This window comes from Perna viridis, chromosome 2 (assembly GCF_037379345.1).
Source record: "Perna viridis isolate PV_CMFRI_1.1 ecotype Kerala chromosome 2, ASM3737934v1, whole genome shotgun sequence".
NCBI classification, from domain to species: domain Eukaryota; kingdom Metazoa; phylum Mollusca; class Bivalvia; order Mytilida; family Mytilidae; genus Perna; species Perna viridis.
Window position 1 is genome coordinate 67,509,349 of NC_142446.1, and position 25,859 is coordinate 67,535,207.

At 33.8% G+C, this 25,859-nt stretch overlaps 1 protein-coding gene across 11 annotated transcripts in view; it reads left to right on the top strand.

The window, feature by feature from the left end:
* Nucleotides 1-25,859, top strand: part of LOC148626609 (beta-1,4-mannosylglycolipid beta-1,3-N-acetylglucosaminyltransferase brn-like) — a 78,289-nt gene that overhangs the window by 25,324 nt on the left and 27,106 nt on the right. For 7 of the 11 annotated variants that reach the window (XR_015920122.1, XR_015920121.1, XR_015920123.1 and 4 more), the window contains one exon: nucleotides 4,027-4,076. The exons of 1 other annotated variant lie outside the window; for it this stretch is intronic. Coding sequence is in view for 1 of the 10 variants with exons in the window: in XM_088570773.1 (XP_088426899.1) it covers nucleotides 10,942-11,011 (70 nt within the window). In the remaining 9 variants the exon portion in view is untranslated. Of the gene's footprint in view, nucleotides 1-4,026; nucleotides 4,077-9,140; nucleotides 10,189-10,209; nucleotides 11,012-25,859 lie in introns of those variants that run through there. 3 more of the 11 variants (XR_015920124.1, XM_088570773.1, XM_088570768.1) reach the window with 3 other exon arrangements.

Consider the following 25,859-nt stretch of genomic DNA (forward strand, 5'->3'; position numbering starts at 1 on the left):
TTTCGAAAATGATCTTGATGAAAAATTATTTTGCATACTATGTCGATTTTCTACAATTATTGTGCCACTTCATAAATTTATGCGCTCGGAGATTCTGAGATTTTGAAATGATTTTACTTGCTTAATTTTGAAATTTTACACAAAATTAACAATCATTTCCGACTTGTGGAATGGTTCCAACCACCGGAACTACATGGAACCGCTTTTGCATATTTTGTCAATTTCGATACTTATGATATGAAATTATTATAGGTGTTTGAAATTATGAACAATTAAGAAAATTTTTATTTATGATCATACAACTCTCGTGCATGTAAGCAATATAGTATTATTGCTTCAGCGACAATATAAAACAAATGTTTAAAAGTACTAATTAAGCAAGTAGAACTAGGATAAGGGACATAACTCTTGAAATCGGTGACATTCAATTTCACTAAAGTTTATCAAGCTTTCATTTGAAACAGAATGAAATCAATATAACTTACATGAGATTAATTTAACATGTTAAATACAAACATTCCAGTAATTGGTAAGAGTTATGTCCCTTACCCTAGGTCTACCTCCTTTAAAAGCAGAATTTACTGACGCACAAAATAACTTAACCCTACATGTGTATGTTAACATTTTATCAGTCAGTGTCGGAAACTACTATTGAATATTTCCCAATAATACTTGATTAAAAACTTTACATCCATCTTAAAAGATATCAATGCGTTTTAATCATAGTTGTAAATGTTATTTCTGAATTGATCTGTTTGGGTTGGGAATTCTTTTATTTCAAGAGTTATAAAACATACCGTATATTATGCATCGTAAAACTTTCTTTTCCCGTGGGAAGTAAATTGTTGATCCTGAATTTATGATTAACTTAATGTAACTCTTATAAATAGTACTATTTTTTCTGAAATGACAAACTATACGTTAGTTACCAACTCTTTTGTGTCAAACATGTAAGAGAGTATTCAAGGAACCAAGGATCCAACGGAAATCAAAAGAATATAATCTAGGGACAAAGACCATACACACACAACAAAGAACATGAAACAAGCAAAATACATACAAAGTAACAAAAGTAAATGAACAACTCCACTAAAAACTGGTAGTATGCACAAGGTGCACCGGTAGGGTAAGCGTCTTCTGCTTTTTTTAGAAACACCCACCGAGTTGCTCATATGAAGGCAAGTCCAGGGTAGACCCAAGAGGACAGGAAGACTATGACACGTTGAACAAATCAGTTTTCATGGTGAATGATATATTATGATGTGCGTACAAGATCATTCGATATACTTTTGGCATCAACTGTTCCTTTCGCATCTTCGGAATTAGTGGTATTAGTTTCAAATTATCTTTTTTTAGAATTTTATACATAACTTTATTTCTGCTGTCGACATTTATTTAGCATTGAGCAGACAGCGTCTTCGATAGTAGCGACGTTGTATTACACTAGTATACACTCACAGTCGATACGAAGTATTTCAATATTATAAATAAAAAATGATCAAAACACGAGCATGTTCAGAAATCAGCGAAGTGGGTTCTTTGTGTATAGAATTTGTTTATTTTGAAATGAATGTGTTGACTACTTGAAATGTTTGGTCAAGTTTCCTAAAAATTCAGCCGACATTATAGTGACTTTTAATGAATTTCCATAAAAGATATAGAATTTGATTTACATTTACACCCATCGACTCATATAAACCCTCGAACAAGTTTTTGAATTGATGTGAGTGTTTCTGAGATATTATGTCAAGTAACATGTAAACTAAAGGCTCAAGAGAGTCTGAATCGCTCACCTGGTTAACCATTTGCTTATTTGGAAAACTTGAGGAATGAGACAGGCTAAGTTAAAATCAACTAAATTGTCAAATGCAAGAAATGCATTTAATAGCATTTTCATGACCTGAACCAGAATTTTGCTAAAGGCAACAATTTTTGACCTCTTTTCAAAAACCTGTCTTATGACCCGTAAGTGTCATTTTTAGTATAAGCAGCCATATCTATTCACGGATTAAAAATCACTACAGTCATTTTGAGCACAATACACTAAAAGAACTATAATGCTTATTTTCAATCAATGATCTTAAATGGTTTTAGAGAAGAAGATTTTCAAAGTTGTACATATGAAAAAAAAAAACAACAAAAAAAATGTTTCAGGGGTCGCAACTCCTACATTAGTCAATGAATGGTTTAGAAAATTTCGGCATAGGTCCTTCTCATGATCCTTAATAATTTTACCCTATGCCAGAAATTTGCTAAGGCAACGGTTTTTGATTTATTTGAAAAAAACTGCCATATGACCCATACGTTCTATTTTTAGTAACAGCGGCCATGTTTTTCATAAATCAACAATCCCTATGGTCATTTTGTGTGGGATACCCTAAGAAACATAAATGCCAACTTTCGTTGAATTCTGTGCAATGGATTTTGAGAAGAAGATTTTCAAAGTTGCACATGCGAAAATACAAACAAAAAAAACTGTTTCAGGGGCCGTAACTCCTACATCAGTAGACCAATCGTTTTGAAAATTTCGGCATAGGTCCGTCTCATGATGCTAAACAATATTATCCATGCCAGAAATTTGCTAAAGGCAACGGAATTTGAGTTATTTGCAAAACACTGCCATCTGACTCCTATGTTCTATTTTTAGTAACGGCGGCAATGTTTTTTCATGAATCAACAATCCCAATGGTCATTTTGTTTGGGAACATATATGCCAACTTTCATTGAATTCTGTGCGATGGATTTTGAGAAGAAGAAAAATGCAAAAAAAACTGTTTCAGGGGTCGTATCTCCTACATCAGTTGACCAATTGTTCTGAAAAGTTTGGCATAGGTCCGTCTCATGATGCTGAACAATATTACACACGCCAGAAATTTGCAAAAGGCAACGGTTTTTGAGTTATTTGCAAAAAAAAAACTGCCACCTGACCCTATGTTCTATTTTTAGTAACGGCGGCCATGTTTTTTCATGGATCAAAAGACCCAACGGTCATTTTGTGCAGAACACCCTAAGAAACAATCATGCCAAGTTTAAAGCTGTCAGTCAAGTCGTTTCAGAGGAGAAGATTTTTAAAAATTTGTCCACGACGACGACGGACGCCAAGTGATGGCATAAGCTCACTTGGCCTTTGGCCAGGTGAGCTAAAAAATCAAATGATATTCTATCTAATTCGTCGTTTTGTATTGTTATTTACCAAAAAATCAATGGACTTTGGCAACAGCTGTCGGTACATGTAACAAAATGCCTGAAGTTCTTTAAATAATAGTTGATATCAGTGTTTCTTTTTTATACATGTTCAAAAAATAAATTAAAATGTAGAAGAAAACTTATGAATGTGAACAGAAATTCAATTTAATTGATTAAGAAAGTTCAAGATGGAACATCATAAATATTTGTAGATGTATGTCTTTTCTTCCATTCTAAGCCGTTGATTAAAAATGCACGTCACTTTTTAACCACCGAGAGGTGATTAAATTTCTGCGAAAAGTTTCCCGTCATTTTACATTTCCGAGCTTTTATACGGATTTCGTGGGAGAAACAGATTCTCCTCCAATGCTCTCTGGGATTACACGGTTTCTCCACTCTCTTGTTTGAATGTTTTTTTTTTCAATCTGATTAGAATGAGACCTTACGTTTTTTTTTCTGTCCGGGAAAACATATAAAATCGGAAGACCTAATTTTAATTAGTCTATTCGTTTTTTTTACCGACGGTCCAAAGGTGGACATTGTTCAGAGTATTAAAGACTTGTGTACGCAGTTCACGACATGTAGTAAAATTAAAAAATATTTTTTACTAAACGAAATAGAGTTTTAGCAATTATTGCTGAACGTAATAGATAATTTAACATCGAGACAATTTTCTATCGAGGCTTAGACTACGATAAATCAGCGATCCCCCCTTTTTTCCATATCATACACATTGTATGTAAGCTTTGTTTTAGTATGATTACACCATGTACATGGGCATACACCTATTTACATCTTGACACCTGTCGTTTATTGACAAGATTTACCTTACAATTGTAGGTACAATGACATGCTTAATGAGTAATAGAAAGACATTATAGAAATACAAGGTAAGTGTATTTTTTACTGCTAAATTTTCAATTTTTAGGGAAATGTTGTCGCTTTTTGTTTTTTCGGTAAATAGAAACTAATTTGACATTCATTTGTATAAATACCCCCCACAGTACGTACATTGTACATTCATGGAATTAAAAATAACGTTTGCAAGGTTACCTTGTTTTGAAGTGACTCATTCTGTATATGAATTTAGTTGTACATTTGCTAATTTTAGGAATAGTTTTAATGGTTTTGAGTTCCGTTCGATTAGGCAATTAATAATGATTAATAATGCTGTGAAAAAGTATTCCCTTATATCATTGCACCTTTCTCCATGTTTGAGAGGGGTCGCACGAGGTTGAGGTCGAAATGCCTTGTTTGAAATTGTTTTAACATTGTACCAAGGGGCTCCTCCGTTTACGATGCATGTTGTTATTATTCAGACAAAGAAGGTTTATAGAAAATTTGATTGAGATTTGGAAAAAAGGAGGGGAAGCAGTGACGTATTCCAAGAGGGGGTCAATTAGAACTGAGTCCCTATATTTCAATTTAATTCAGTTCAATATTTATTGTTATGAAATATAATATATAGTTTGTGACAAGTACAAGGATTAATGTAGAAAGAAAACAAAAAATACACAATAAACATAAAATTAGAAAAGTACATACAACCGAATATTAAACGGACAGTCCATCCCCTTTTAACAGTTAAAATAATTTTGAGGAAGGAACCATTGATGGTTGAGGACAGGTTTAATATTATTAAAACAGTTTTGAAATTATTAGTATACAAGTATTTAATAGTCTCGGGTTAATGACACATGGTTTTCATGACAAGTGTGGCATTAGAAAGAAGCCCGCTATAGGCATTGTCGTAAAGAATTTTGTTTCGCATTGTAATCAACAAACGTTGTTATCTTTGAAATTAAATAACTCAGGCGATATTAATCTTCATCTTTGTATCTGAAATCAAGCAATGCACAAATCTCATCTTTAGAAACATTCCTTGAATAATACCAAAGTTAGAAACGGTTTGGGCCGTCCTTAATTTGATTGATCTTTGCATGGTGCATTTTTCCTCACGCTAATTTCTCTGTTGTGAGATCATTACGGAGGTGTATTAGCGTCACTTATATTTTTTGCGTAATTTTGGCGTACGATCGCGAGGAAAAAAGGTTTAATGGGAATTCCTAGTTTGAATGTCAAATTTGCAGAGGCGCAATGGCAGCAACGTGGATTAATATACCTACTGGCCTCTTTTTTTACGACATCACATGACCGTGAATGTATTTATATATCAATACAGAATTGATCAATACGCTAATTAAAAGATGGGTATAATTATATATCTTCGACCATCCAGGCTCTATTTGTTATCATTATATAGTTTCATTCCATAGAACGTTTTAATATAGTTTTAATGTAATTAAGGTCTAGGTGTTCGAGCTGGAATTTCAAACTTTACTAAATATAATTCTACAACTTTGACGTTGCGGAAATAAGCGTTATTGTTTGATATCTTGACAGTTAAGCCCAACAATAATATAATAATTTAAATGGACGTATTAAATGATAGGTAAATGTTGCAGTTAGATGTCTTCCTGGTGAACTTTGGAGAAGATAATTATCTACGAATATTCAATTCTGGATAATAAATCTTCTTTGCAGTACTGTACATGCACCGATTGAATTTTACTTTGCATATGAAATAAAGAGCTTGATACAACCACAGCATGTTGAATCTATTCACTTTGGGCGAGTGTGGGCAGAATACTAGAATTGATACTCTTGAGCATAAGTATTTATAGTTTATTACGGACACAACAACTGGCTTTGTCCATAAAAACTGGCACAAAATTTGAAATTCAATAAAAGGTGAAAACTCGAAAATTGTAAGAGGTATCTGAAATCGTATTGAAAAATGCAGACAGGAACCATCAAAAGAGTCCAATTTAAAAAAATTATTTTTTTTGGGCGCTGTCTTATATGGCCCATTAAAAATGTAACTTGAATACCGTAAGTGATATCTGAAATCTAATTGTAAACCGTAGACATGGATTTTTATAGAGAATTCAATAAAAAAATCAAAATCGGACCATATATATATACAGAAGGTAATTGTTTGGGCTCTGGGCCCTTTGGCCAAATACAACTCGAAAATCGTAAGAGATATTTGAAATCTAACTGAAAAATGCAGACAGGAATCCAATTATTATACAAAATACTTAAAAAATCAGACCAAAAAATTAAAAAGTGTTGATTTTTTTTAGTGTGACCGGATTTCTTACCCTTTAACTTCAAAAAGATTAAAGATAAGTCTACCTAGTAAACAACTTTTAAAACAACCAGAATTTCAAAAGAGACACAGTCTTTTTTTTTAAATTGGACTCTTTGCGAAAGTTCCTGCCTGCATTTTTCAATCAGATTTTTTAATCATCAAAAGCATTTTTTTCTATCAATTTTAATGATAACACCCATTAACCCAATTTTTTATAACTTATTTTTAAAAAAAGGTGGGGCAAAAACCACAAAAAAAACATGAGGCCCTCAGCCATGTCCCTAGAAACGATGTGTTAAAATGTCATAAAGATCGGATAAGTTTTTTATTCATGTTATCGTGAATAAACGAAGTAGTACGTGGGATGAGATACCCCCCCCCGGTGTACCCCCACTCATCAACCAAAATATGATTTTCAGATACCATTATACCTCCCATTTAAGAATATTTTTGTCGCCAAAAATTTAACTGAAGCATTTTTGTATTTTGTGGCTACTTTTTATACCTCGTTGAGGCAAAAAATTATTTTTTAAGTTTGTTGATTCTTCGAACTTCTTCCTACAGGATGAAGGAAACAGACATATATTACATTATCATGTAGCCCAATGTCTGAGCTTTACAATGATACCAAGAAAGTTGTGATATCACTTAGGGTTTTGCGGTAAAATGAAAACCCCTACCCCGCCGAAAAATCGCGTAAATTGATATATTTTTCAATGTCAAAACCCTTAGAATATTTATGCTTCGGTAAAAAATGGCTTATTGGGTATTTTCTGTTTAGTATTACCACAATTTATACATTTGGGGTTCTTTTGATGATCTGTGACGATTTCCGTAGTCAGAATTTATCAAAAAATGCGAAAAATGGGATTTTCGATTTTTCGGTCGAAAGTCACATAAATTCGACTCAACAAATTATTGCTCAACTAAAACGTCTCAAATTTGGTATCACTCGATAGATAATTTAATTTCCCACAAAAATAAACCACGAAAAACTAATTTTTAAGAAAGGATTCTCAAAAAATGTTGAAAATATTACCCCTACCCTAGAAATGTAATGTATGTTTCACGGTATTTAATCTTGTGTGAAATGTGGTAAAGGTCAGTTCTGATTTCCGGTGTAAGCAAGGGAAAGAACTTGTTTCCGTTCTTATTCTCCATATTTTGCAATGTCTAAGACACCTTTTTTTGCGCAATTCGAATCATTAGAACCCAATATTAAAATAAAAGATAATTGATGAGATTTTTATTTTCATCTTTATTTTATTATTTATGGTCAGGTAGATAAATTTGTCTCCAGATATTTTCAAACAATTGGAACAAGTTGAACATAAGTCGCGATTTTTATAATTAAACCAAAGATCAATGCACCAAAGTCATGTAGACTACTACATATACTATGCGCAACCGTTATATGGGCTCTGGATGATATATTTTTATTTTAATCCGATGACAAGCCCGTCTATCATAATTTATGTATAAAACCCATGTGAAGCCTGCTGTAAGACCTCCATTCGCGAACACGGTCAACAAATGTTTGAACAAATGTTCAACTTTTACTTTTATCCAGGCGAATTAATCAAGGTTACTATACTAACGGAGTACAAATACATGTGCATGCATGGAACAACTTGAAGTCGTTCATGCTGTTTATTGTATCGGCCTGAAATACGGATTAGCAATGTGGACAAGATAATTTTTATTACCTTTATTATTATGTCTTTCGTTATATTTCATTTCATTAAATTTGATCTATTGTCTACAGTGATCTGAGTTACTATACGCTTCATTGCATTTTGCATTTACTACACATTTAGCCTAAAATCTGCTCACTGACTGTTATTGGTTAAAATTTGTATTTGTGAGTTGGATGTTCAAAATTTTCCACTGGTGAGTAGTATTTGTTTGGGGTATAAATATTAAGATTTTTGTATGTAGTATTTCAATGTGTAACTAGAAGGCCGTGATGTTTGAACACCAGTAATTGAAAGCAGTATAACCAGTAAATAAGGTTTTTATGATTTTTATTTTTACATTTACTTACTTTTCATTTTTTGTATTGGCACTTCAAACATTTCTACATGTTAAACCTTTTTGTATTTCAAAGTTTTATTTTACTCTTTGTATTATATTGGTTTTGAAGAACATTGAGTGAGTTTAGTTGATTCGATTTGAAGATACCTTGTTACATGTATAATAGTACTTGGGCAGTTTGTTGATTGTAGTTAATTGTGGCAATTGCATTTAAATGCTTAATTATTGGGTTGTGTTCTGTGTTCTGTGTTCATGTTTTGGACATGAAAATGCAATTTGATTGATGCTATTTGTTCAGTGGCTGATCCAGGGGTGGTGCAGGGGGTTGACAGTCCTCCTTTTTTTAATGGAAAATTTGTCATTTTCATGTGTAAAATTAACAAAAATGGCAGATAATGCCCTAGTACCCCCTTTTCTAAGGTCCCCCGCCACTTGCGAATGCTTTTGAAAAGCCTCTCCCAAACACCTCCGAAGTGTGAACTAGATTGAGGATTAAACTTTCAATCAATGTTACTTTGAATCATTGCGTTTTCGATTTGATCGAAATTCCATTCATTTAAAGCTGCCTTTAACTCGCGTTCTGCGCCTACAAAATTTGAGCCGTTGTCCAAGCGAATCCTTTTCACCTGCCCTCGTCGAGCTATGAATCGCCTTGAGACATTTATATATGAGCTGGTATCCAACGTTGTGCAACTTCGATGTATATCGCTCAGGTTGCCAAACAAGTAAATATCACTCCATAACGTTTAACCCTACTTCTTCGTAGCTTTACTGCAAAAGGACCAAAATAATCAACTCCTACACAAGAAAAAGGGGGATCATCAGGTGTTATCCAATCTTGTGGTAAGTTAGCCATTTTCTGTTCTCCTAAAGGTACACTTAAACGGCGACATACAACACATTTTAAAAAAAGTCTTCGTATTGCTGCTTGCGCATTAATCAACCAATATTTCTCACATAGGCAGGCCAAAACGTGATTTCTACAACTATGCTAAGAATCAATATGAATTTGTCGGAGAATCAAGTCGACGATGTGGTGTTTTTTTTTCTACTTTTTTTTGGAAGTATGACCGGATGTCTATTGTATTCCGGCATCCTTGCTTCGAGTAAGCTCCCACTCGCAGGAGGTTATCCTCTATGAATGGATCGAGTTTTCGAATGGTGGTTTTCTGTTTGACATTGCTTTCACCTACTTTCAGTGCGTCTATCTCACCTGGAAATTCACATCTTTGAACGTAAACAACAATAGCATTTTCAGCATCTGTTAATTCTTGAAGAGAAAATCGACCAGAATTAACAATTGTATCAATTTCTCTGTGTTTCAATCTCTTTCTAACACGGGCTAATAATGTACTTCGTATTCTTAGAAGCCATGCTATGTTACGTTTTAATGATAACCACGAAGAGTGATATTCAATTATTCTCTGCATAGGAACTAAATCATCTTTGTTTTGTGTCTGGTGTTCAACACAAAACACTTTTTTTTATTTCAGGATCTTCTGCGCATATTGTTTTTTTGTTCTTGAATATTAACTGGCCAGGCGTCCTCATCTTTCCACCGAAATTCAGGTGGTTCAATACAATTTAGTTTCTGAAGCTCAGAAGAGATTAATCCTTTTGAATCATAGTCTGCTGGATTTGGCTTAGTATTCACATATTTCCAGTTGCCAATTTCTGAACCCTCATGTATGACAGCTAATCGGTTCGCTACAAATGTCTAAAATTAAGCATCTTCATTCTAAATATACCTGAGAACTGATACAATATCTGTCCAAAATACTAAGCGATCAATATGAATGTCCAATTCATGTAGTAAATTTTGCTTGTTCTGACAGCGACAGTAGCTGCAGTCAGTTCCAACCTAGGAATAGAAATTTGCTTCAATGGTGCCACTCTTGTTTTGTCAATAACAAAGGAACAATGAATCATTTGATGTTCATTTTCGAGTCGCAGGTAAGTTACTGATCCATAGCCTGTCTCACTTGCGTCAGAAAATGTATGAAAGTGCGCAGATACAATTGGTCCAAAATCAAGAGGTTTCAGGCAACGCGAAACTTTAAAGTCTGATAACTGACTGAGATCCTTATACCACTGTTCCCATTGCATGGCCAGCGCATGAGGAATAAGATCATCCTATCCTAACTTCATTATACAAAATTCTTGTAAAATCATTTTGCCAATAAGAGTTAGTGGTCCTATAAACCCAAGCGGATTATGAACGCTGCTTATCATAGATACAATTCCTCTTCTTGTGATTGAACGACTTTTAAGAGAAATTTTGAAGCAAAATGCATCAATGTCAACACTCCATTGTACACCAAGTGCCCTATCGATTGGCAAAGTGTCACAATTAAGATCCGGGTTCTTAACATTTGTAGCACGTTCATCAATTGGTATATTTTTCATGACATCGACGCTATTTGATATCTATTTTGCATTTCTAAATCCACCGGAAGTGCTTGAAGATTCTTTATCAGATTTACAGCATCACTTGAGTTACTAACTGCTCTTAAACAATCATCCACAAAGAAATTCCTCAGAACTGTTCGAATGACATCAGCATCGAAATGACCTTGAGAATCCAGTGTTGTTTTCCTGAGAGCGAAGTCAGCACAACTGGGCGAAGAAGTTGCACAGGTATGTAAAATTCTGTCGGCGGAATAGAAGTATCACCACTTTTCCATCAAAGAAAATGTAGAAAATTTCTATCTTTAGCGCGCACATGCACTTGATAAAACATGATGTCAATGTCTTCCATTATTCCTATCTCATCCTGTCTGAACCTTATAAGCGTTCCTATAAGAGAGTTTGTAATGTTTGGGCCTTGCAAAAGCTGATCATTAATTGATTTGCCTTGGAACTTTGAAGAGCAATCCAAAACAACTCTAAGTTTCTTCTTTCTAGGGTGCAAGACTCCGTGGTGTGGCAAATGCCACACTCATCCATCATCTATGGCCAAATCATTCTTTGGCACTTATCGCATATCCTTTATTAATCACTTTATCCATGAAAGCTGTATAGTAATTCTCATCCTTTTGAAATCGCTTTGACAGAAATGTAAACTTCTGTTCGGCTTGTCTACGATTGTTAGGCATGATAACTTCCTTCGATTTGAAGGGCAAGTCTATAATATAATGTCTATCTTCAGTTATCGCTGTTTTCGAAACGATATCTAGAAATTGTTTATCTTCCTATTCATATCGATTGTCAACGATCGACGTTTGATTCACTAAAATCAAAACTGAATTAATTAGGTATCTGATCTTCCAATGAAGGAGCTACTTGTGCGTCTATCTTATTTACCGAAATAAGTGTGGTTAATTCAGTAATTTCACTGCTTGAAGTATTAAGTGGTCCATTCATTACCCATCCTAATGATGTCTTCACTGCAAATGGGCTGTTGTTTATACTTGCAATTACATCCCATGGTTCCATAGCCTTTAGAACATTTATAACAATCAATAATCTAACCTCACTGTCGATTCTGTCCAATGAAACATCGCGTAAGTGTGGCCATACTTGAATATCCTTAACTGAAATCACATCATTTCTACAGACGGGGTAAGGAAGGTCTGGCGAAAATTGGTGGCAAACGAAAACAGTTATCTCCATTCAAACTACATAATTCTAAATTAGAAACTGAATAGCAATCTACTAAATGTTCTTGTCCCATGGTAAGTAATTTTATTTTTGTATTTTTTCCTTCGACATTGAGTGACCTAAGTATATTCTCTGAACAGAATGTAACCGTGCTACCACAATCTAGAAATGCGTACGTTTCAATAAACTTGTCACTGTGAATTGACTTTATTCTTACTGAACCTATTTGGAGCGCATTGTGAGTATTACCAGCCCCCGTATGTGTAGCAGATGCTGTTACATTTGTAGGATCATTAGCACTTGAAGAGTTTGTACGGTTCTCTGGCCTTTGTCTGTTTGAGAAGGATTAACATGCAGAATTGTTGGATGCAATCTTTGACAGTTTGAGCACACTAATTTATGTTGACATATCGATTTCTGATGGCCTGACTTCAAGCATGCAAAACACAGTCCTTTAAATTTCAAGAATTTATAACACTCCTCTAAATCATTTTTTAGAATATTTCTACAAACGTCTAACGAGTGCGTAGTTCCTTTGCAAAATAAGTATGGTTTGTTGAATGCTATTCTGAAACTGCTTTTTGGTGCTTCTAATACTTTGTCGTTTTCTTGATTTTGAATCACTGTCGAAAAGTTCTTTCTTGTTTCATGAACGCTGTTCGGTTTTCCCGGCCTTTTATTACTTGCACTACCTGATACGCTCTTGCTGATAACCTCCCGTCCAAAAATTGGATCCACAGCCTTCTTGGCTTCCTTTCTAACGAAATGTACAAGTTGGCCAAAGGTGACGAGTTGATGTTCTACTTTCAAATGCAATGTTCCGCCATTTTTCGTGCAAGTAAAAAGGCAGTTTTTTCACAAGTAATTTCAGGTTCTCTGAATATTTCAGGATTCGAGCTGCTTCAACGTTTTCAATTGCACAGTTACACTCAGTTAGAAATATAGAATAGTCATCAAGAGCTCTCCCATCATCTTGATTGATTATCGGCCAATCCAATGCTCTTTTAACATAAGAATGAGCAAGAATATCAGCATCACCACATCTCTCCTCGAACTCCTTTATCGATGCGTTGTATCCGGCTTCAGAATTTAAATATGAAAACTCCTTAGCGATTCGATGAGGTTCTCCTATGGTATACTGAAAAACATAGTTTAATCTTTCTTGATAAGAGTCTATGTTAGCTAAAACACGTGTTTCAAATTGTCTAATAAATGAACGGTAATTCATAAGATTTCCATCAAACTTTGAATATCTGCCTTTGGTTTATTAAGCTCTCTAGTAATATTGACGCTTATAATACTAACATGATTGTCACTGTTTTCATTTAACTCTGATGCTTTCCTCGGAAGCCATTCTTGTGATTCAGTGTTTAATAAAATCGTTTTCTTGACTTCTGTTTTTTTTTCAAATTTTATCACACTGTCCCTGATTTTACTTTCAGTGTTTTCCTTCAGTAAGCTTTCCTTTAACTGTTGATCTTCTAATATGCTTTTATCAAGATCCTCTATAATCCTCGGAATTTGCTGCACTCATTTCTAACTCTGTTTTAATCTGAAGCTCTTCCTCCTTAATCTTAAGTGACAGTTTTTCTTCTTCAATTTTTCGTTTTTCTTTTAAACTGTTGGCTCTAGCCACAAGCCAGGTGCTGTCACAGTATTGAGAGAAAACCACTGTTGAGCATTTTGATTAAAGGCTATAAAGTTTTTGTTTCTTTCTTGAAACCAGAAATTGTCTATATTTGCATATTCGGGGCTTTGAATTAATCTCTGATAATCCTCGTTCAAAACTAGAATCCTCTCGTATGCTTTAAGCCATTCTGCGTACACGGGTTTCACTTCCTCAATATTTCTCAACCGATGTAATTGATCATCTTATTTGCCCAAAGATCGTTAAGTGTCTTTAATTGTTTTGACCTTTCACTTTGTCTAATGTCAAGCTGGTAAGAAAGTCCTTTTTCAGTGAACTTCCGTTGACGTTTTTCTTCTTCATCCATGTTTTAGATTTGTTGATGATGTAATGGCTATAAAATAATACTACGAAAGTTAATGCGTATCCAGTTTATTTGTTTGAAATCTCTTTTCATAGATTGATACATTATCACTTGTTGATTTGATTAACTACAATAAAAAATAAAAAAAAACAATAAAACATGGAAGCGTTTCGAAAATACAAAATATTTTTTTCTACTTCAAAATTCCAACAGACCAGGGAAAATATCAAAATCTGTGCTATTAATTGCTATTACTAAAGATATATTCGTAGCAATAGCCACTGTGACCGAACTAATTTAACGGCTATATAAAGCATACTGATCACATGACAGTCACGTGACTAAAACTTGTGCAGAAACGGGGATTCATAACGCAAAATTATTCATATCTGCAATTAACGCCAAATGGAATTTATCATAAAAGTGCGTAACTCGCATAATAACAACACTATTTTGTTCAAAAACAATAAAATTGAGCATAATTTAATTGATCATGATCCAACTCACTAAATCGAAAATATTCCCACGAAATATCTATGGCAAGCCAAAGTGGAAAAAAATGTCTATTTATAAATATTTATAAATAATTATAAAAATTTGTAATTCAATTATAAATATTTATAAATGAATTATAAAGATTTATAAATGAATTATAAATATTAATAATTGTCTTATATTTACAAATATTTATAATTCATTTATTAATATTTATAATTCATTTGTAAATATTTATAATGATGATGTTATTTATAAATATTCATAATTCAATTATAAATGTTTATAAATGAATTATAAATATTGATAAATGAATTATAAATATTAATAATTGTCTTATATTTATTATTCATTTATCAATATTTATAATTCATATAAATATTTATAATTTATTTATAAATATTTATAATTTATTTATAAATATTTATAATTTATTTATAAATATTTATAATTCAATTATAAATATTAATAATTATTTATAAATATTTGTAAATAGGCATTTTTGTCCACTTCGGATTGAATTATAAATATTTATAATTCATTTATCAATATTTATAATTCAATGAAAAATATTTATAATTGAATTATAAATATCTATAATTATTTATAAATATTAATAAATAGGCATTTTTATTAACTTTGGCTTGCCATAAATATCAGTACAGAATCTAGAAAATGATAATAGCGTACAAACTGGAAAAAAGTTCATACATTTTACTATTTAGAACATGTCACTTTAACATTATAAGCAGATATATTCTTTGTGTACGTGTGTGTAACTTGAAAAGTTTCCGGGGACCAACAAGATAAGGTTGGGCAACAGGCAGATAAAGTGCAATCTAAAAAAACAACTCTCTACAGTCATTGTAACCCTATGCCTTCAGTGTTAAATCGGCTGTATCGTGAAAAGTCTTATTAAACGAAGATTGTTCTTTATGCGATTGCACCAATAATACTGCCCTTCCAGCATGATTCTTTGCTTAGTATTGTCAAACACGCCTGCGTACTAAAAGGATGCCAACTGAGATGAAAAGTCCAAAACTATTGCAATAGGTACTCTTAACGTTTTACAGTTTGGTTGTGTCCATTTTGAAGTATAATTATAGAGCATTACACGTTGGAATAAAGAATTAAATTGTATGGTAGTTTACTGTACCCGTAACGCGTGGAGAATAAACCAGTCTTTCGGGTTGGAAGGTTACTTCCCTTGCTCAAAATTTGAAAACTTTGCACGTCATCAAATGTAATCAAATCAAATGCAAAGGGTCAAACTACTTTCTACTTTTTTTCAACATACCTTTGTTCACATTCCCAACTGGACAGACTGGTTTACTCTCTGATTGTATCAATGGACAGCAGTAGACTTCAAATTCGAATATTTGACTTATGGTAGCAGCGTCGGGTGTTGTTGGGTTAGGCCCCTGTGAAAAATACGTAAATATGAGAAACGTCAAACAAGGGGGGGGGGGGCGGAGGGTTGTGTCCTTTATATCATGTATCACATAATGACGTCGCTGATTTTAATCCTGATGACCCAAGCTGACCCCATAAAGATGATTAATACATGTATAACCGTTGATGGCACCATTTTGCCAGACAAAAGGGAAGTCCTAAAATCAAGTAGTACATGTATTGCGTAACAGGATATGTCGTTATGATGCCTTATCTAAATCACACTAGACGAGTTTTTGGCGTTCATGACAACTATACAAACAATGCATATTAAATTCTCGCAGTTAGCAGGGGGTGATTTTCTTTCAACATTTTAAAGATACATCGGTATTCGTCTTTTTAATCAATAGATGCAATATCTGTATATAACTATTTCCTGGTTTAGTGGAAACGCTTTCCTTAACAGGAGACCCGTATAAAACAAATCAAGTATGTGGTGTATGACATTCAAGGAATAGACAACTTTCAAATTCGCCATTTGTGTCGAATTTGGTGGAAACTGGTATTATGTTTTTTCAATAGACAAAAAAAGGATTTTTAAATTTACAAGAAATAAGACCGGTAATAATTGTGTATAAATTCATCTTCGAACATAAAGATATCTTAAATGCTTCCATGATACTTTATCCTTTCATAAATCTTTGTAGTAATCAATTCAAGTTTTTCTTCCCTTGGCTCCTATTGCTGTGTCTACGACATTGCGCCATTTGACCGAAGTTCACCTTTATTATGAACGAAGTCGTTTATTTATAACATAATGTGTATCCATGCCATCAGATTATACTACATAAAGTGAAATCTGAATGATAGGAGCAAAAGCAAGCGAAACATTCAAAAGAGTAATTAAGGAGACGAAGATTCCAGCAGAAATCAAAAAAATAAAATCCAATGATAAAGACTAGACAGGGAAAACAGGCACACACAACAAAGAACATGAAATAACCAAAATAACACATACAAAGAAATAGAAGTAAAAATAAGAGTATGGACCAGGTGCCCCGGTAGGGTAAAAACAGCAATACAATTTTCAATTCATTTACATATTGATTTTAATTTATTATGGTATACTATTTTAATACTTTAATCGATTAGATATATACTAGATTTTATCAAAATTATTCTTTTCGTTCCTTTATGTACCGATTTCATGCCTATTTTATTATTATTTTTTTTGTTTTCATTTTCTGTGTCTGAATTTTTAATAGGAGTTTTGTTTGTTTGTTGCTTTAGTATTTCTTAATATTATCATTTTTAAGTCGCTAGTATTGTTAGCGACTTCTTGCATTCGTAATTTTAATACTTTACGCTTGCATGTGATTTGCATAATTATAAATTACTACACCACATTATGCTACTGATCGGTGCCGTGTTTACCGTCAATTCTAGCTTCATACGAGATCAAAATGTACCTCTTAAATATCATACACATGTGCTCAACGTGTGTTTTTCTTTTTCTGTTTTTGCTTGTATGAGAACGAAAAGTTTACATTTAAAGGTGAAATGATCGGTTAACATTGAACTTACTGTTATGTGACCAAGTTTCCAATTCAGACACAGTGGCTCGTTATAATTGACAATATAGGTCATAAACATTATCAGGGCCCTGTTATTCGGACCTTAGACAGGGTATATAATGTCACATTCACGGCTTCTGATTAATATTCCACGTGCCGAAAGCTTTCCCCTTTTTTAAATATGATAAAAATATAGTTTAACAATAATGATAAACTCTGTGCGCATTTTTGTAATCGAAGCGTAACAGCAGCGGCTGTTTGTAATGAGGCCTCCACGGGAAAATGAAAAGTATTACGTATACGGCTACAGCCGTATACATAGCGGGATGTACCCGTCTTATTATCCAATCAGAATTCCTACATTTTAATGTGAGCTATAACATTTATATACATCGGGGCCTTGATAATGTCTATGACCTACATGTATATAGTCATTGCCAGTTGTTTAATCTGGTTCCTTGTCTGGTTCCCTGGTCAACCAAAGATCGCTAAAAAAATTGAGAGAAATTTGTGGAACGAAAGCATTACCCACACTTCCTGGTAACTAGTTGTTTTGAGAACACTAATATAGAAACATTCGGGTAATCACGGTTACGAAAGAGTAATCATATCAAGAGAAGCGAGATTCTAGTGGAAGTCACCCGATTTTAGAGAATATCGCATTCGTGCCATTTCGAATGTCGAAAGCAAGCCAAAATCAGTGGCAGAGAATATTTGACGATTAGCGACTTTGAAGACTTCAGTCTATGAATATGTATAGTAATTGTATGTACAATGACATCGTAAAATATATCTAATTTAATTTTGATATAAAGTACCCAGAGTAATATGTTCGTAATGGTGCTATAGTAAAGTTGTCTAGGGTTGTTTAGGCATGCGCGATTAAAATGGCAGTAAAATTTAAACAGAGAAAAAAATATCGCGAAAATTGTAAATAATTTATAGTGAAAGACATTGTTATGGATTAATATTTATATGAAGTGATGACCAAAAAGCGGAAGAAGAAGATACATAACGACAGAGGAAACATTACAAGCGGGAGCTCGAGTTCAGATCAACAAAAACCACCGGCTAAAACAAATAAAGGAAACAAAGGAAAGTGTCAAAAAAACGATAAGGTACTTTTATCGAAGACAATTAGTGAAGCATTAGCCTGTGTAAACGGTGAAAACCGTTCACATTACGATCAATACACCATGAATTCAGGTTTTCAGTGTACAAGTTCGCCCATACAATCGAATGTTTCATATCAGCAGTATCCACAGTTTCCACAATTTCCAAGCACTCCCCCGCCGCCTCCCCCTCGACCACCAATATCGCCCGGGATCGAAACATTACTTTTAGAGATGAATGATAGATTGAAAGGGGTCGAAAATAAACTGACAAAACTCGATTCAATAGAGCAACGTATAAATAGTGTAGACACGAAATTCAAAAACGTTGAAAAAGAGTTGACTCAATGTAAGGACAGAATACGTACTCTAGAAGAGAGCGCCCAGTTTTTGTCAAATGTCCATGATGAGCAAAAATCGATCAAAAGTAAACTAGATAATCTAACGAAGGCGATAGAACCAAACAAATGCATGAATAAAGATGTTGAATATGTCAAAGATAGACTTGTCGACGTTGAAATGCAACATTTTAAGAACAATTTACTTTTTTTCGGTATAGTCGAAAAACCGATGACGAGCGACGGTATGGACACGAACGAGAGCGAGGAGAAGAGAGATGCCACGGAGATAGGTAACACACAAGCAGAAAGACCACAAACCGAAAATCGAATTCAAAAGGAAAAAAACGATGAAAACTGTGTTGAGCAAATTCTCGATTTTTGCGAGAATATGCTAAAGATTAAAAACGCGGGAAACGAGTTACGCATCGAAAGTGCCTTCCGACTAGGGAAGAAGAAAACGAATGCAGAAAGGCCCAGGCCAATTGTCGTGAAATTCGATTCATTAACTGATAGAGACTTAGTTAGGAAAGTGTCAAATCGTTTAAAAGGCTCTAACCTTGGGATCAGTCCGCAATATCCACCCGAGGTTCTAGAAAAAAGGAAAAAACTTCTTCCTATATTGTTTCAGAAGCGACGGGAAAAAATTAAGGCGTATCTTGTGGACGACAAGTTGTTCGTGGAAGGAAAGTTATGGGAGGGATAGGAAGTTGCGGAGGGTGACCAAAGTGAAATCTATAATTCAAAGATTAAAATTTGTTCATGGAATATTTCGAAGGGCCTGGTTAAAAAACTCGCTAGTGTGGAATTCATAGATATATTGCGCAATAATGATATAGTATGTTTTAATGAATGCTGGGTTAAATGTCCTAAAGAATTTGATATAGATGGTTATGAAAAGAAATACGTGGCCAGACAAAAGTGCAACGGCGGCGGTGTTATTGTATTCTATAAAAAATGGTTAAATCCATATTTAAAATTCGAAAATTGCTGTGTTGATTGCATGATATGGTTTAGAATTGATCAAAATGTAATGTATGATGGTAAAGATTTATACTTTTGTGCAATTTATATGCCTCCCGACAAAAACATTTATTATACGAAATACAAAATAGACGTTTTCGACGCTTTAAAAGAACAGATTGAACATTATTCAGCCCTAGGGAACATAGCCGTTATCGGTGATTTAAACGGACGAGTTGGTAACAAGCCGGACTTTATTGTGCAGGACAATCTGAATATAGATATAGTTAATAGGATCGAAGATCTAATTGATTACGATAATGAAGAACCTTTAAATGATAGAACAACAGAGGACCTTAAACCACCCAATACATTCGGTCGCCGTGTATTAGATTTGTGTGTTTCTACTGGATTAAGAATATGTAACGGACGATTTGGAGATCAAAGTTCAAAGTATACATTTCAAAACAAAAATGGATGTAGTATTATTGATTATATGTTATTATCTAATAATGCATTTTCCATTGTAGACAACTTTATTGTTGGAGATTTTAATACCTTTTCTTGTCATGCTCCGCTTTTGGTAGATTTGAAATTGAAAATTTTCGTTCCTAAACCAAAGTGTTCATGTAAAACGATAAATTATGATACGATACGATGGAATGACGAGTCGAGGGAGGAAATAAACCATGATCTTTTGGCAAACGCTCACAAGTTTGATGAACTGTGTCAAAGTATATCTCCTGATCCTGATAAAATCGATGACGCTGTATCGAATATGACTGAACTCTTATGTGATGTTTTTGAAAAATTTACAAAAACAAACGAATGGCGTACTGTTAAATGTGATAACTGTGCTAACGCTAACTCATCATGTAATATGACACGTGATAAACCGTGGATAACAGACGAGTGTAAAGAACTCTATATAAACTATAAAAGTGCACTGAAAAGATTCAACGCAAATCGTTCAAATGAAAACAGACTTAAATTGAATTTAGAAAAACAAAAATATAAGACTATTGAGAATAAATTAAAACGACGTTATAAAAACGGACAAGGTGATATGTTTCAAAAGATGAAGAAGATCAACCCAAAACGATTCTACGGTAAATTTAAAAAACGGAAGAAGCGTATTAATAACGATTTATCAACAGATCAGTTTATGAAACATTTTAAAAAACTGATGACTTTAAGTGATGAAGATAATCCTGAAAGCGGTAACACTGATAATACATGTATTTATGATGAATTGGACCTGCCTTTCACCAGTAAGGAATTAGAAGAGTGTGAAAAGATTGAATACAAATAAAACTCCAGGTGTAGATAATATTTTGAATGAATACATTTTAAATAGTAAACCCGTAATATTACCAGTTTTGTTTAAACTATTTAACGCTATTCTTGAAACTAGACATTTTCCTGAACTTTGGGTAAAATGTGCAATAGTACCTATTTTTAAGAAGGGCGATGCTAATGACCCGGGAAATTACAGAGGCATATCGCTGGTGTCAAACTTAGGTAAACTGTTTACTTCTATAATAAATGCAAGACTTACTAAGTGGAGTGAAGAACATAGTGTACTCACTGATGTGCAGTTTGGATTTAGACCGGGGTATGGTACCCACGACGCAATATTTGCTCTACATTCCATCGTATCTAAATCTTTAAGAAACAAAAAAAGGTTGTATTGTTGTTTCATTGACTACAAAAAAGCCTTTGATTGTGTTAACCATTCAAAATTATGGCTCAAATTATCTAGATCAGGTATAACTGGTAAATTGTTAGATTTAATCAAATCCATGTATGCAAAATTGAAGTCATGTGCTAAACATAACGGTACTTTTTCCGAATTCTTTGAGTGTAATGTTGGCTTAATGCAAGGGGAGTCTTTATCACCTTTTTTATATGCACTGTATGTAAACGATATTGAAATAGAATTGATAAAACAAGATTGTATTCCATACGAGTTGCAAGCTCTTAGTCTATATCTACTAATGTATGCTGATGATACAGTGATTTTTAGCGAAAGTAAAGAAGAGTTGCAAAAAATGATTGATGTCATTAATACATGTTCAAACCAATACAACTTGTATGTTAATTTATTAAAGACTAAAATTGTTGTATTTAGACATCGAGGTATTGTCAAGACTGAAGAAAAATGGTTCATAGATAGAAACCCTATTGAAATCTGTGATGAATTTGTATATCTTGGAATTATGTTGAAATATAATGGTAATTTTACTGAAAGTCAAAAATTATTGTCTGATCAAGGACGGAAAGCTGTTTATCATTTACTCAGCAAGGTACACGATGACTATTTCAACACAGAGACAATGTTGTCCTTATTTGATACACATGTAACACCTATTTTGAATTACGGTAGTGAGGTATGGGGTAATCACAAAGCTTTAGATATAGAAACACTCCATTTGCATTATTTGAAAAGAGTTTTAAACGTAAAGAAAAGTACTACGAATTATATGGTATATTTTGAACTGGGCAGAGTCCGTCTATATATAAGTAGATACTGTAAAATGATGAAATATTGGATAAAGCTTTTAAAAACAGAAAATTGTGTGTTGAAAGATTGTTATAATGAAATGTTAGCTTCCAGTTATGGAAAGCCAAATCATAAGATGATTTGGTCATGTAGAATAAGAGAGCTATTGTGTAAATATGGTTTTAATGATGTATGGTTAGCACAAAATGTAACTATGGAAAAGGTTTTTATTGCTTTATTCAGGCAACGCCTTGTGGATGAATTTATATGTCAAGCTACTGCTTTTTTTGACACTTCACCAAAATGTCGTTTTTATAGATATATGTATGATAGATTCAATTTACAATTTTATCTTGATAGACCAATTAATTACAGATATAAGTATGTTATAACCAAATATAGAATAAACGCACATAGTCTAGCTACTGAAGTTGGAAGATATTATAATATCGATAGAAATGCAAGGATATGTAGAATGTGTCAACTAAATTGTTTTGAAGATGAGTATCATTTTGTTTTGGAATGTTCAAAGTATACTGATATACGTACAAAATATATTAAAACCTTATTATTATAGACGCCCATCTTGTTATAAATTGATGCAGTTATTCTCTGTTAATAATATAAAAGAGTTAAATAACCTTGGAAAATACTTATTTTTAGCTGAAAAGATTAGAAATTCTTAAATATGTAATATGTTTGTCATGCTCCGCATTTTATCTTAATTTAACTGTATAGTATTGTATTATTATCCATGTTGTAGTCCTATAAGCTGTATTGCTTCTGGAATAAAGAATATATATATACATTGTAACAATAATAATAATATTATTAGTTATAATAATAAAATGAAAGCCCTACGATTACTAATAAAAATTTTGACGACTTGTGACTTTATCAATAGCATGACTCATCTTGTGACGTCATACATTTGAACAGAATATTAGACTACTCGTTACCTAGGATCTAGAAGTGTTACGCAACTTTTGTATGAATGTAACAATATTGAAACAATTAATATGTTCACTTTGAAACTTAATAATTATGGTTTGTATACATTTTATCACACGTATACGTTGCATCTGAAAACCTTACAACCCGATAAATGGACTAATATATATAATTATATAATTATATAATTCTTCTGTTTACTAAGACTACATTTACTAAAACTCTCAGAACAAACTGTAGTAAGGATGATAGATAATTAATCTTTATCGATTGTCTGAAGATAGCGAGGCAACATTATTACATTGCTGGTGTTGTTTTTTACTGTGCATTTGACTTTTCAATTGTCGAATTGTCGTAAGTAATAATATTGTCATCATTGGTGTTTCGACAGTTTGTTGCACATTTGACGCCTTCAGTTATTCTCTAGGTCTCCAGTCTGTCTTTTATCACGGTCGCAATCTTGTTCATCGTTGGTCCTTCACGTACACTGATAACTCCGGCAACCCACGGCTCTTTTCCTCTGTAGTCTCTGTCAGTCACTCTTTCGCCTATTTCGAATTGCCTCTCTCTTCCCTTCTCAGGTTTTGCACGACTTCTCCTAGTAATTACGAACAGTTTTCTTAATTTTCGGTTTCAACAAAAAATTCTATAGATCTCAACTCTCTACCCAGGAAAAGTTTCGCTGGTGTCTTTTTCGTATTTGAGTGCGGTGTTTGTCGGTATGTCAGGAGAAAACTTTTTCTTGAAATCCTCGGCTTTTCATTTTGTCGATTTCATTGACTGTTTAAATGTCTGAATCAATCGTTCGGCTACTCGTTTCGGTATGGTACGGGACTGGTTTCGTATGTTTGATACCATTGCTCGTCACAAACTCATCTGATGTAAATTGCAGCCCATTGTCACTAACAATTTGCGATGGTACATCATTTCCCACAAATACATGTCACATCATGTTGATCATTCATTTAGTAATTGTACTGTTCATTTCGAATACCTCTAGTCATTTTCCATGTGCACCTACTATTACAAAGAACATCTTATTCATGAACGATTTAATTCGGACTACTCCGGATTCAGGGTGACTATTGTGTAGTAGCTCGAGAATTCGGCCTCCGAATTTCTCGGGAATAATCACTCTAATTCCCCATAATAAACAATTATGACTAACACTTATTTCCTTTCTACGGTTGTAATACGGATTCTGCTCTAGATTGTCACTGCTTCCCTATCCATTCATCGTATTGTTTAGCACGGCTGCTAACACTTTATCTTTTCGAGTTTCGATGTGACAGGTAAGTCCTCGATCTGTGACATATGAAATATCTCGTCTGTGTGTTTCGCTTTTGTTTCGTACATACTTCAATCGGAACTACTCGGCCATTCCCGTTACACTAAAAATAACCTCGGGTGCAGAAAGGAGAATTTCTTCTTGTAAAAATTGCCGAAATTTGTAGTCATACGCGAATCAAAATAGTTCTATCCACCAAGTGGCGCTAAGAAATTTAGTTGAATAGCACTAGAAACAAAGAAAAACAACTCCATCATGAATTTTGGCGCGAAGTGAGGAGCTAAGAAAAAAGTAATGGCAAAAATTCAACCAGCTTAACTACAATTTTAGAATCGGATCGGTCAAATTGCGGATAGATCCATCCGCCTAGTGCCTCCGAGGTTTTTCTTTGGTGTAACTAGAAAGGCTGAGGTGTTCCGATTGGTACGTACTTCCTATCGGTAGACGTGATAATACATCTGCGTTTGTAAAGCTTTTTGTACCTTTGTATTCAATGTCATACGTAAACTCCAATAGAAGTATTGCATAGCATTGCAATCTGGATGCAGTAGTTACCTGTCAAGGAGTCTTTAATCAGTCTTTATCTTCTCAAATGTTTTTGCACACGACTCAGTCCAGTTCCATTTACTGTCATTCTCTAACAAAGCATTTAGTGGTATCAAGACGGTAGAGGAGTTCGGCAAAAACTTGTGTTAGTAATTTACCAATCATAGGAACGCACGCAATTTCTTCATAGTCTTTGGAATCGAGTAGTCCATAACAGCTTTGTCTCTCTCGGTTGTTTTTCGTAGTCCCTCGGCACTAATGTCATGTCATGTAGATGATCATCATCGTTCGATCCCGTGGTAATCATGTCATTAAGCATACACTGTACTCCAGCGAGTCCACTTAGCACTTGGTCAATGGTCCTCTGCCATACTGCTGGGGCTGACGCTAACTTAAGTCTGTTGTAACAATACAGTGTCTTGTGTGTGTTGACTGTCGTTAACGGCTTCGACTCGTCGTCCAGTTCTTGATGTAAATACGCCTGCCGTAGATCCAATTTCATGAATTTCTTTCCTACGGCAAATGAAGCTAATATTTCGTCGATTCTCGGAAGCGGGTATTGATCGATTTGTAACATCGGGTTTATGGTCAATATATCCACATATACGCACGGTACCATTTGGTTTCATCACTGGAACAATGTGTGACGCCAATTCACTTGTGTCGACTTTCGTTAATATTCCTTCGATCGTCAGCTTAGTAAGCTCGCGTTCCACTTGAGGTTTAATTAAA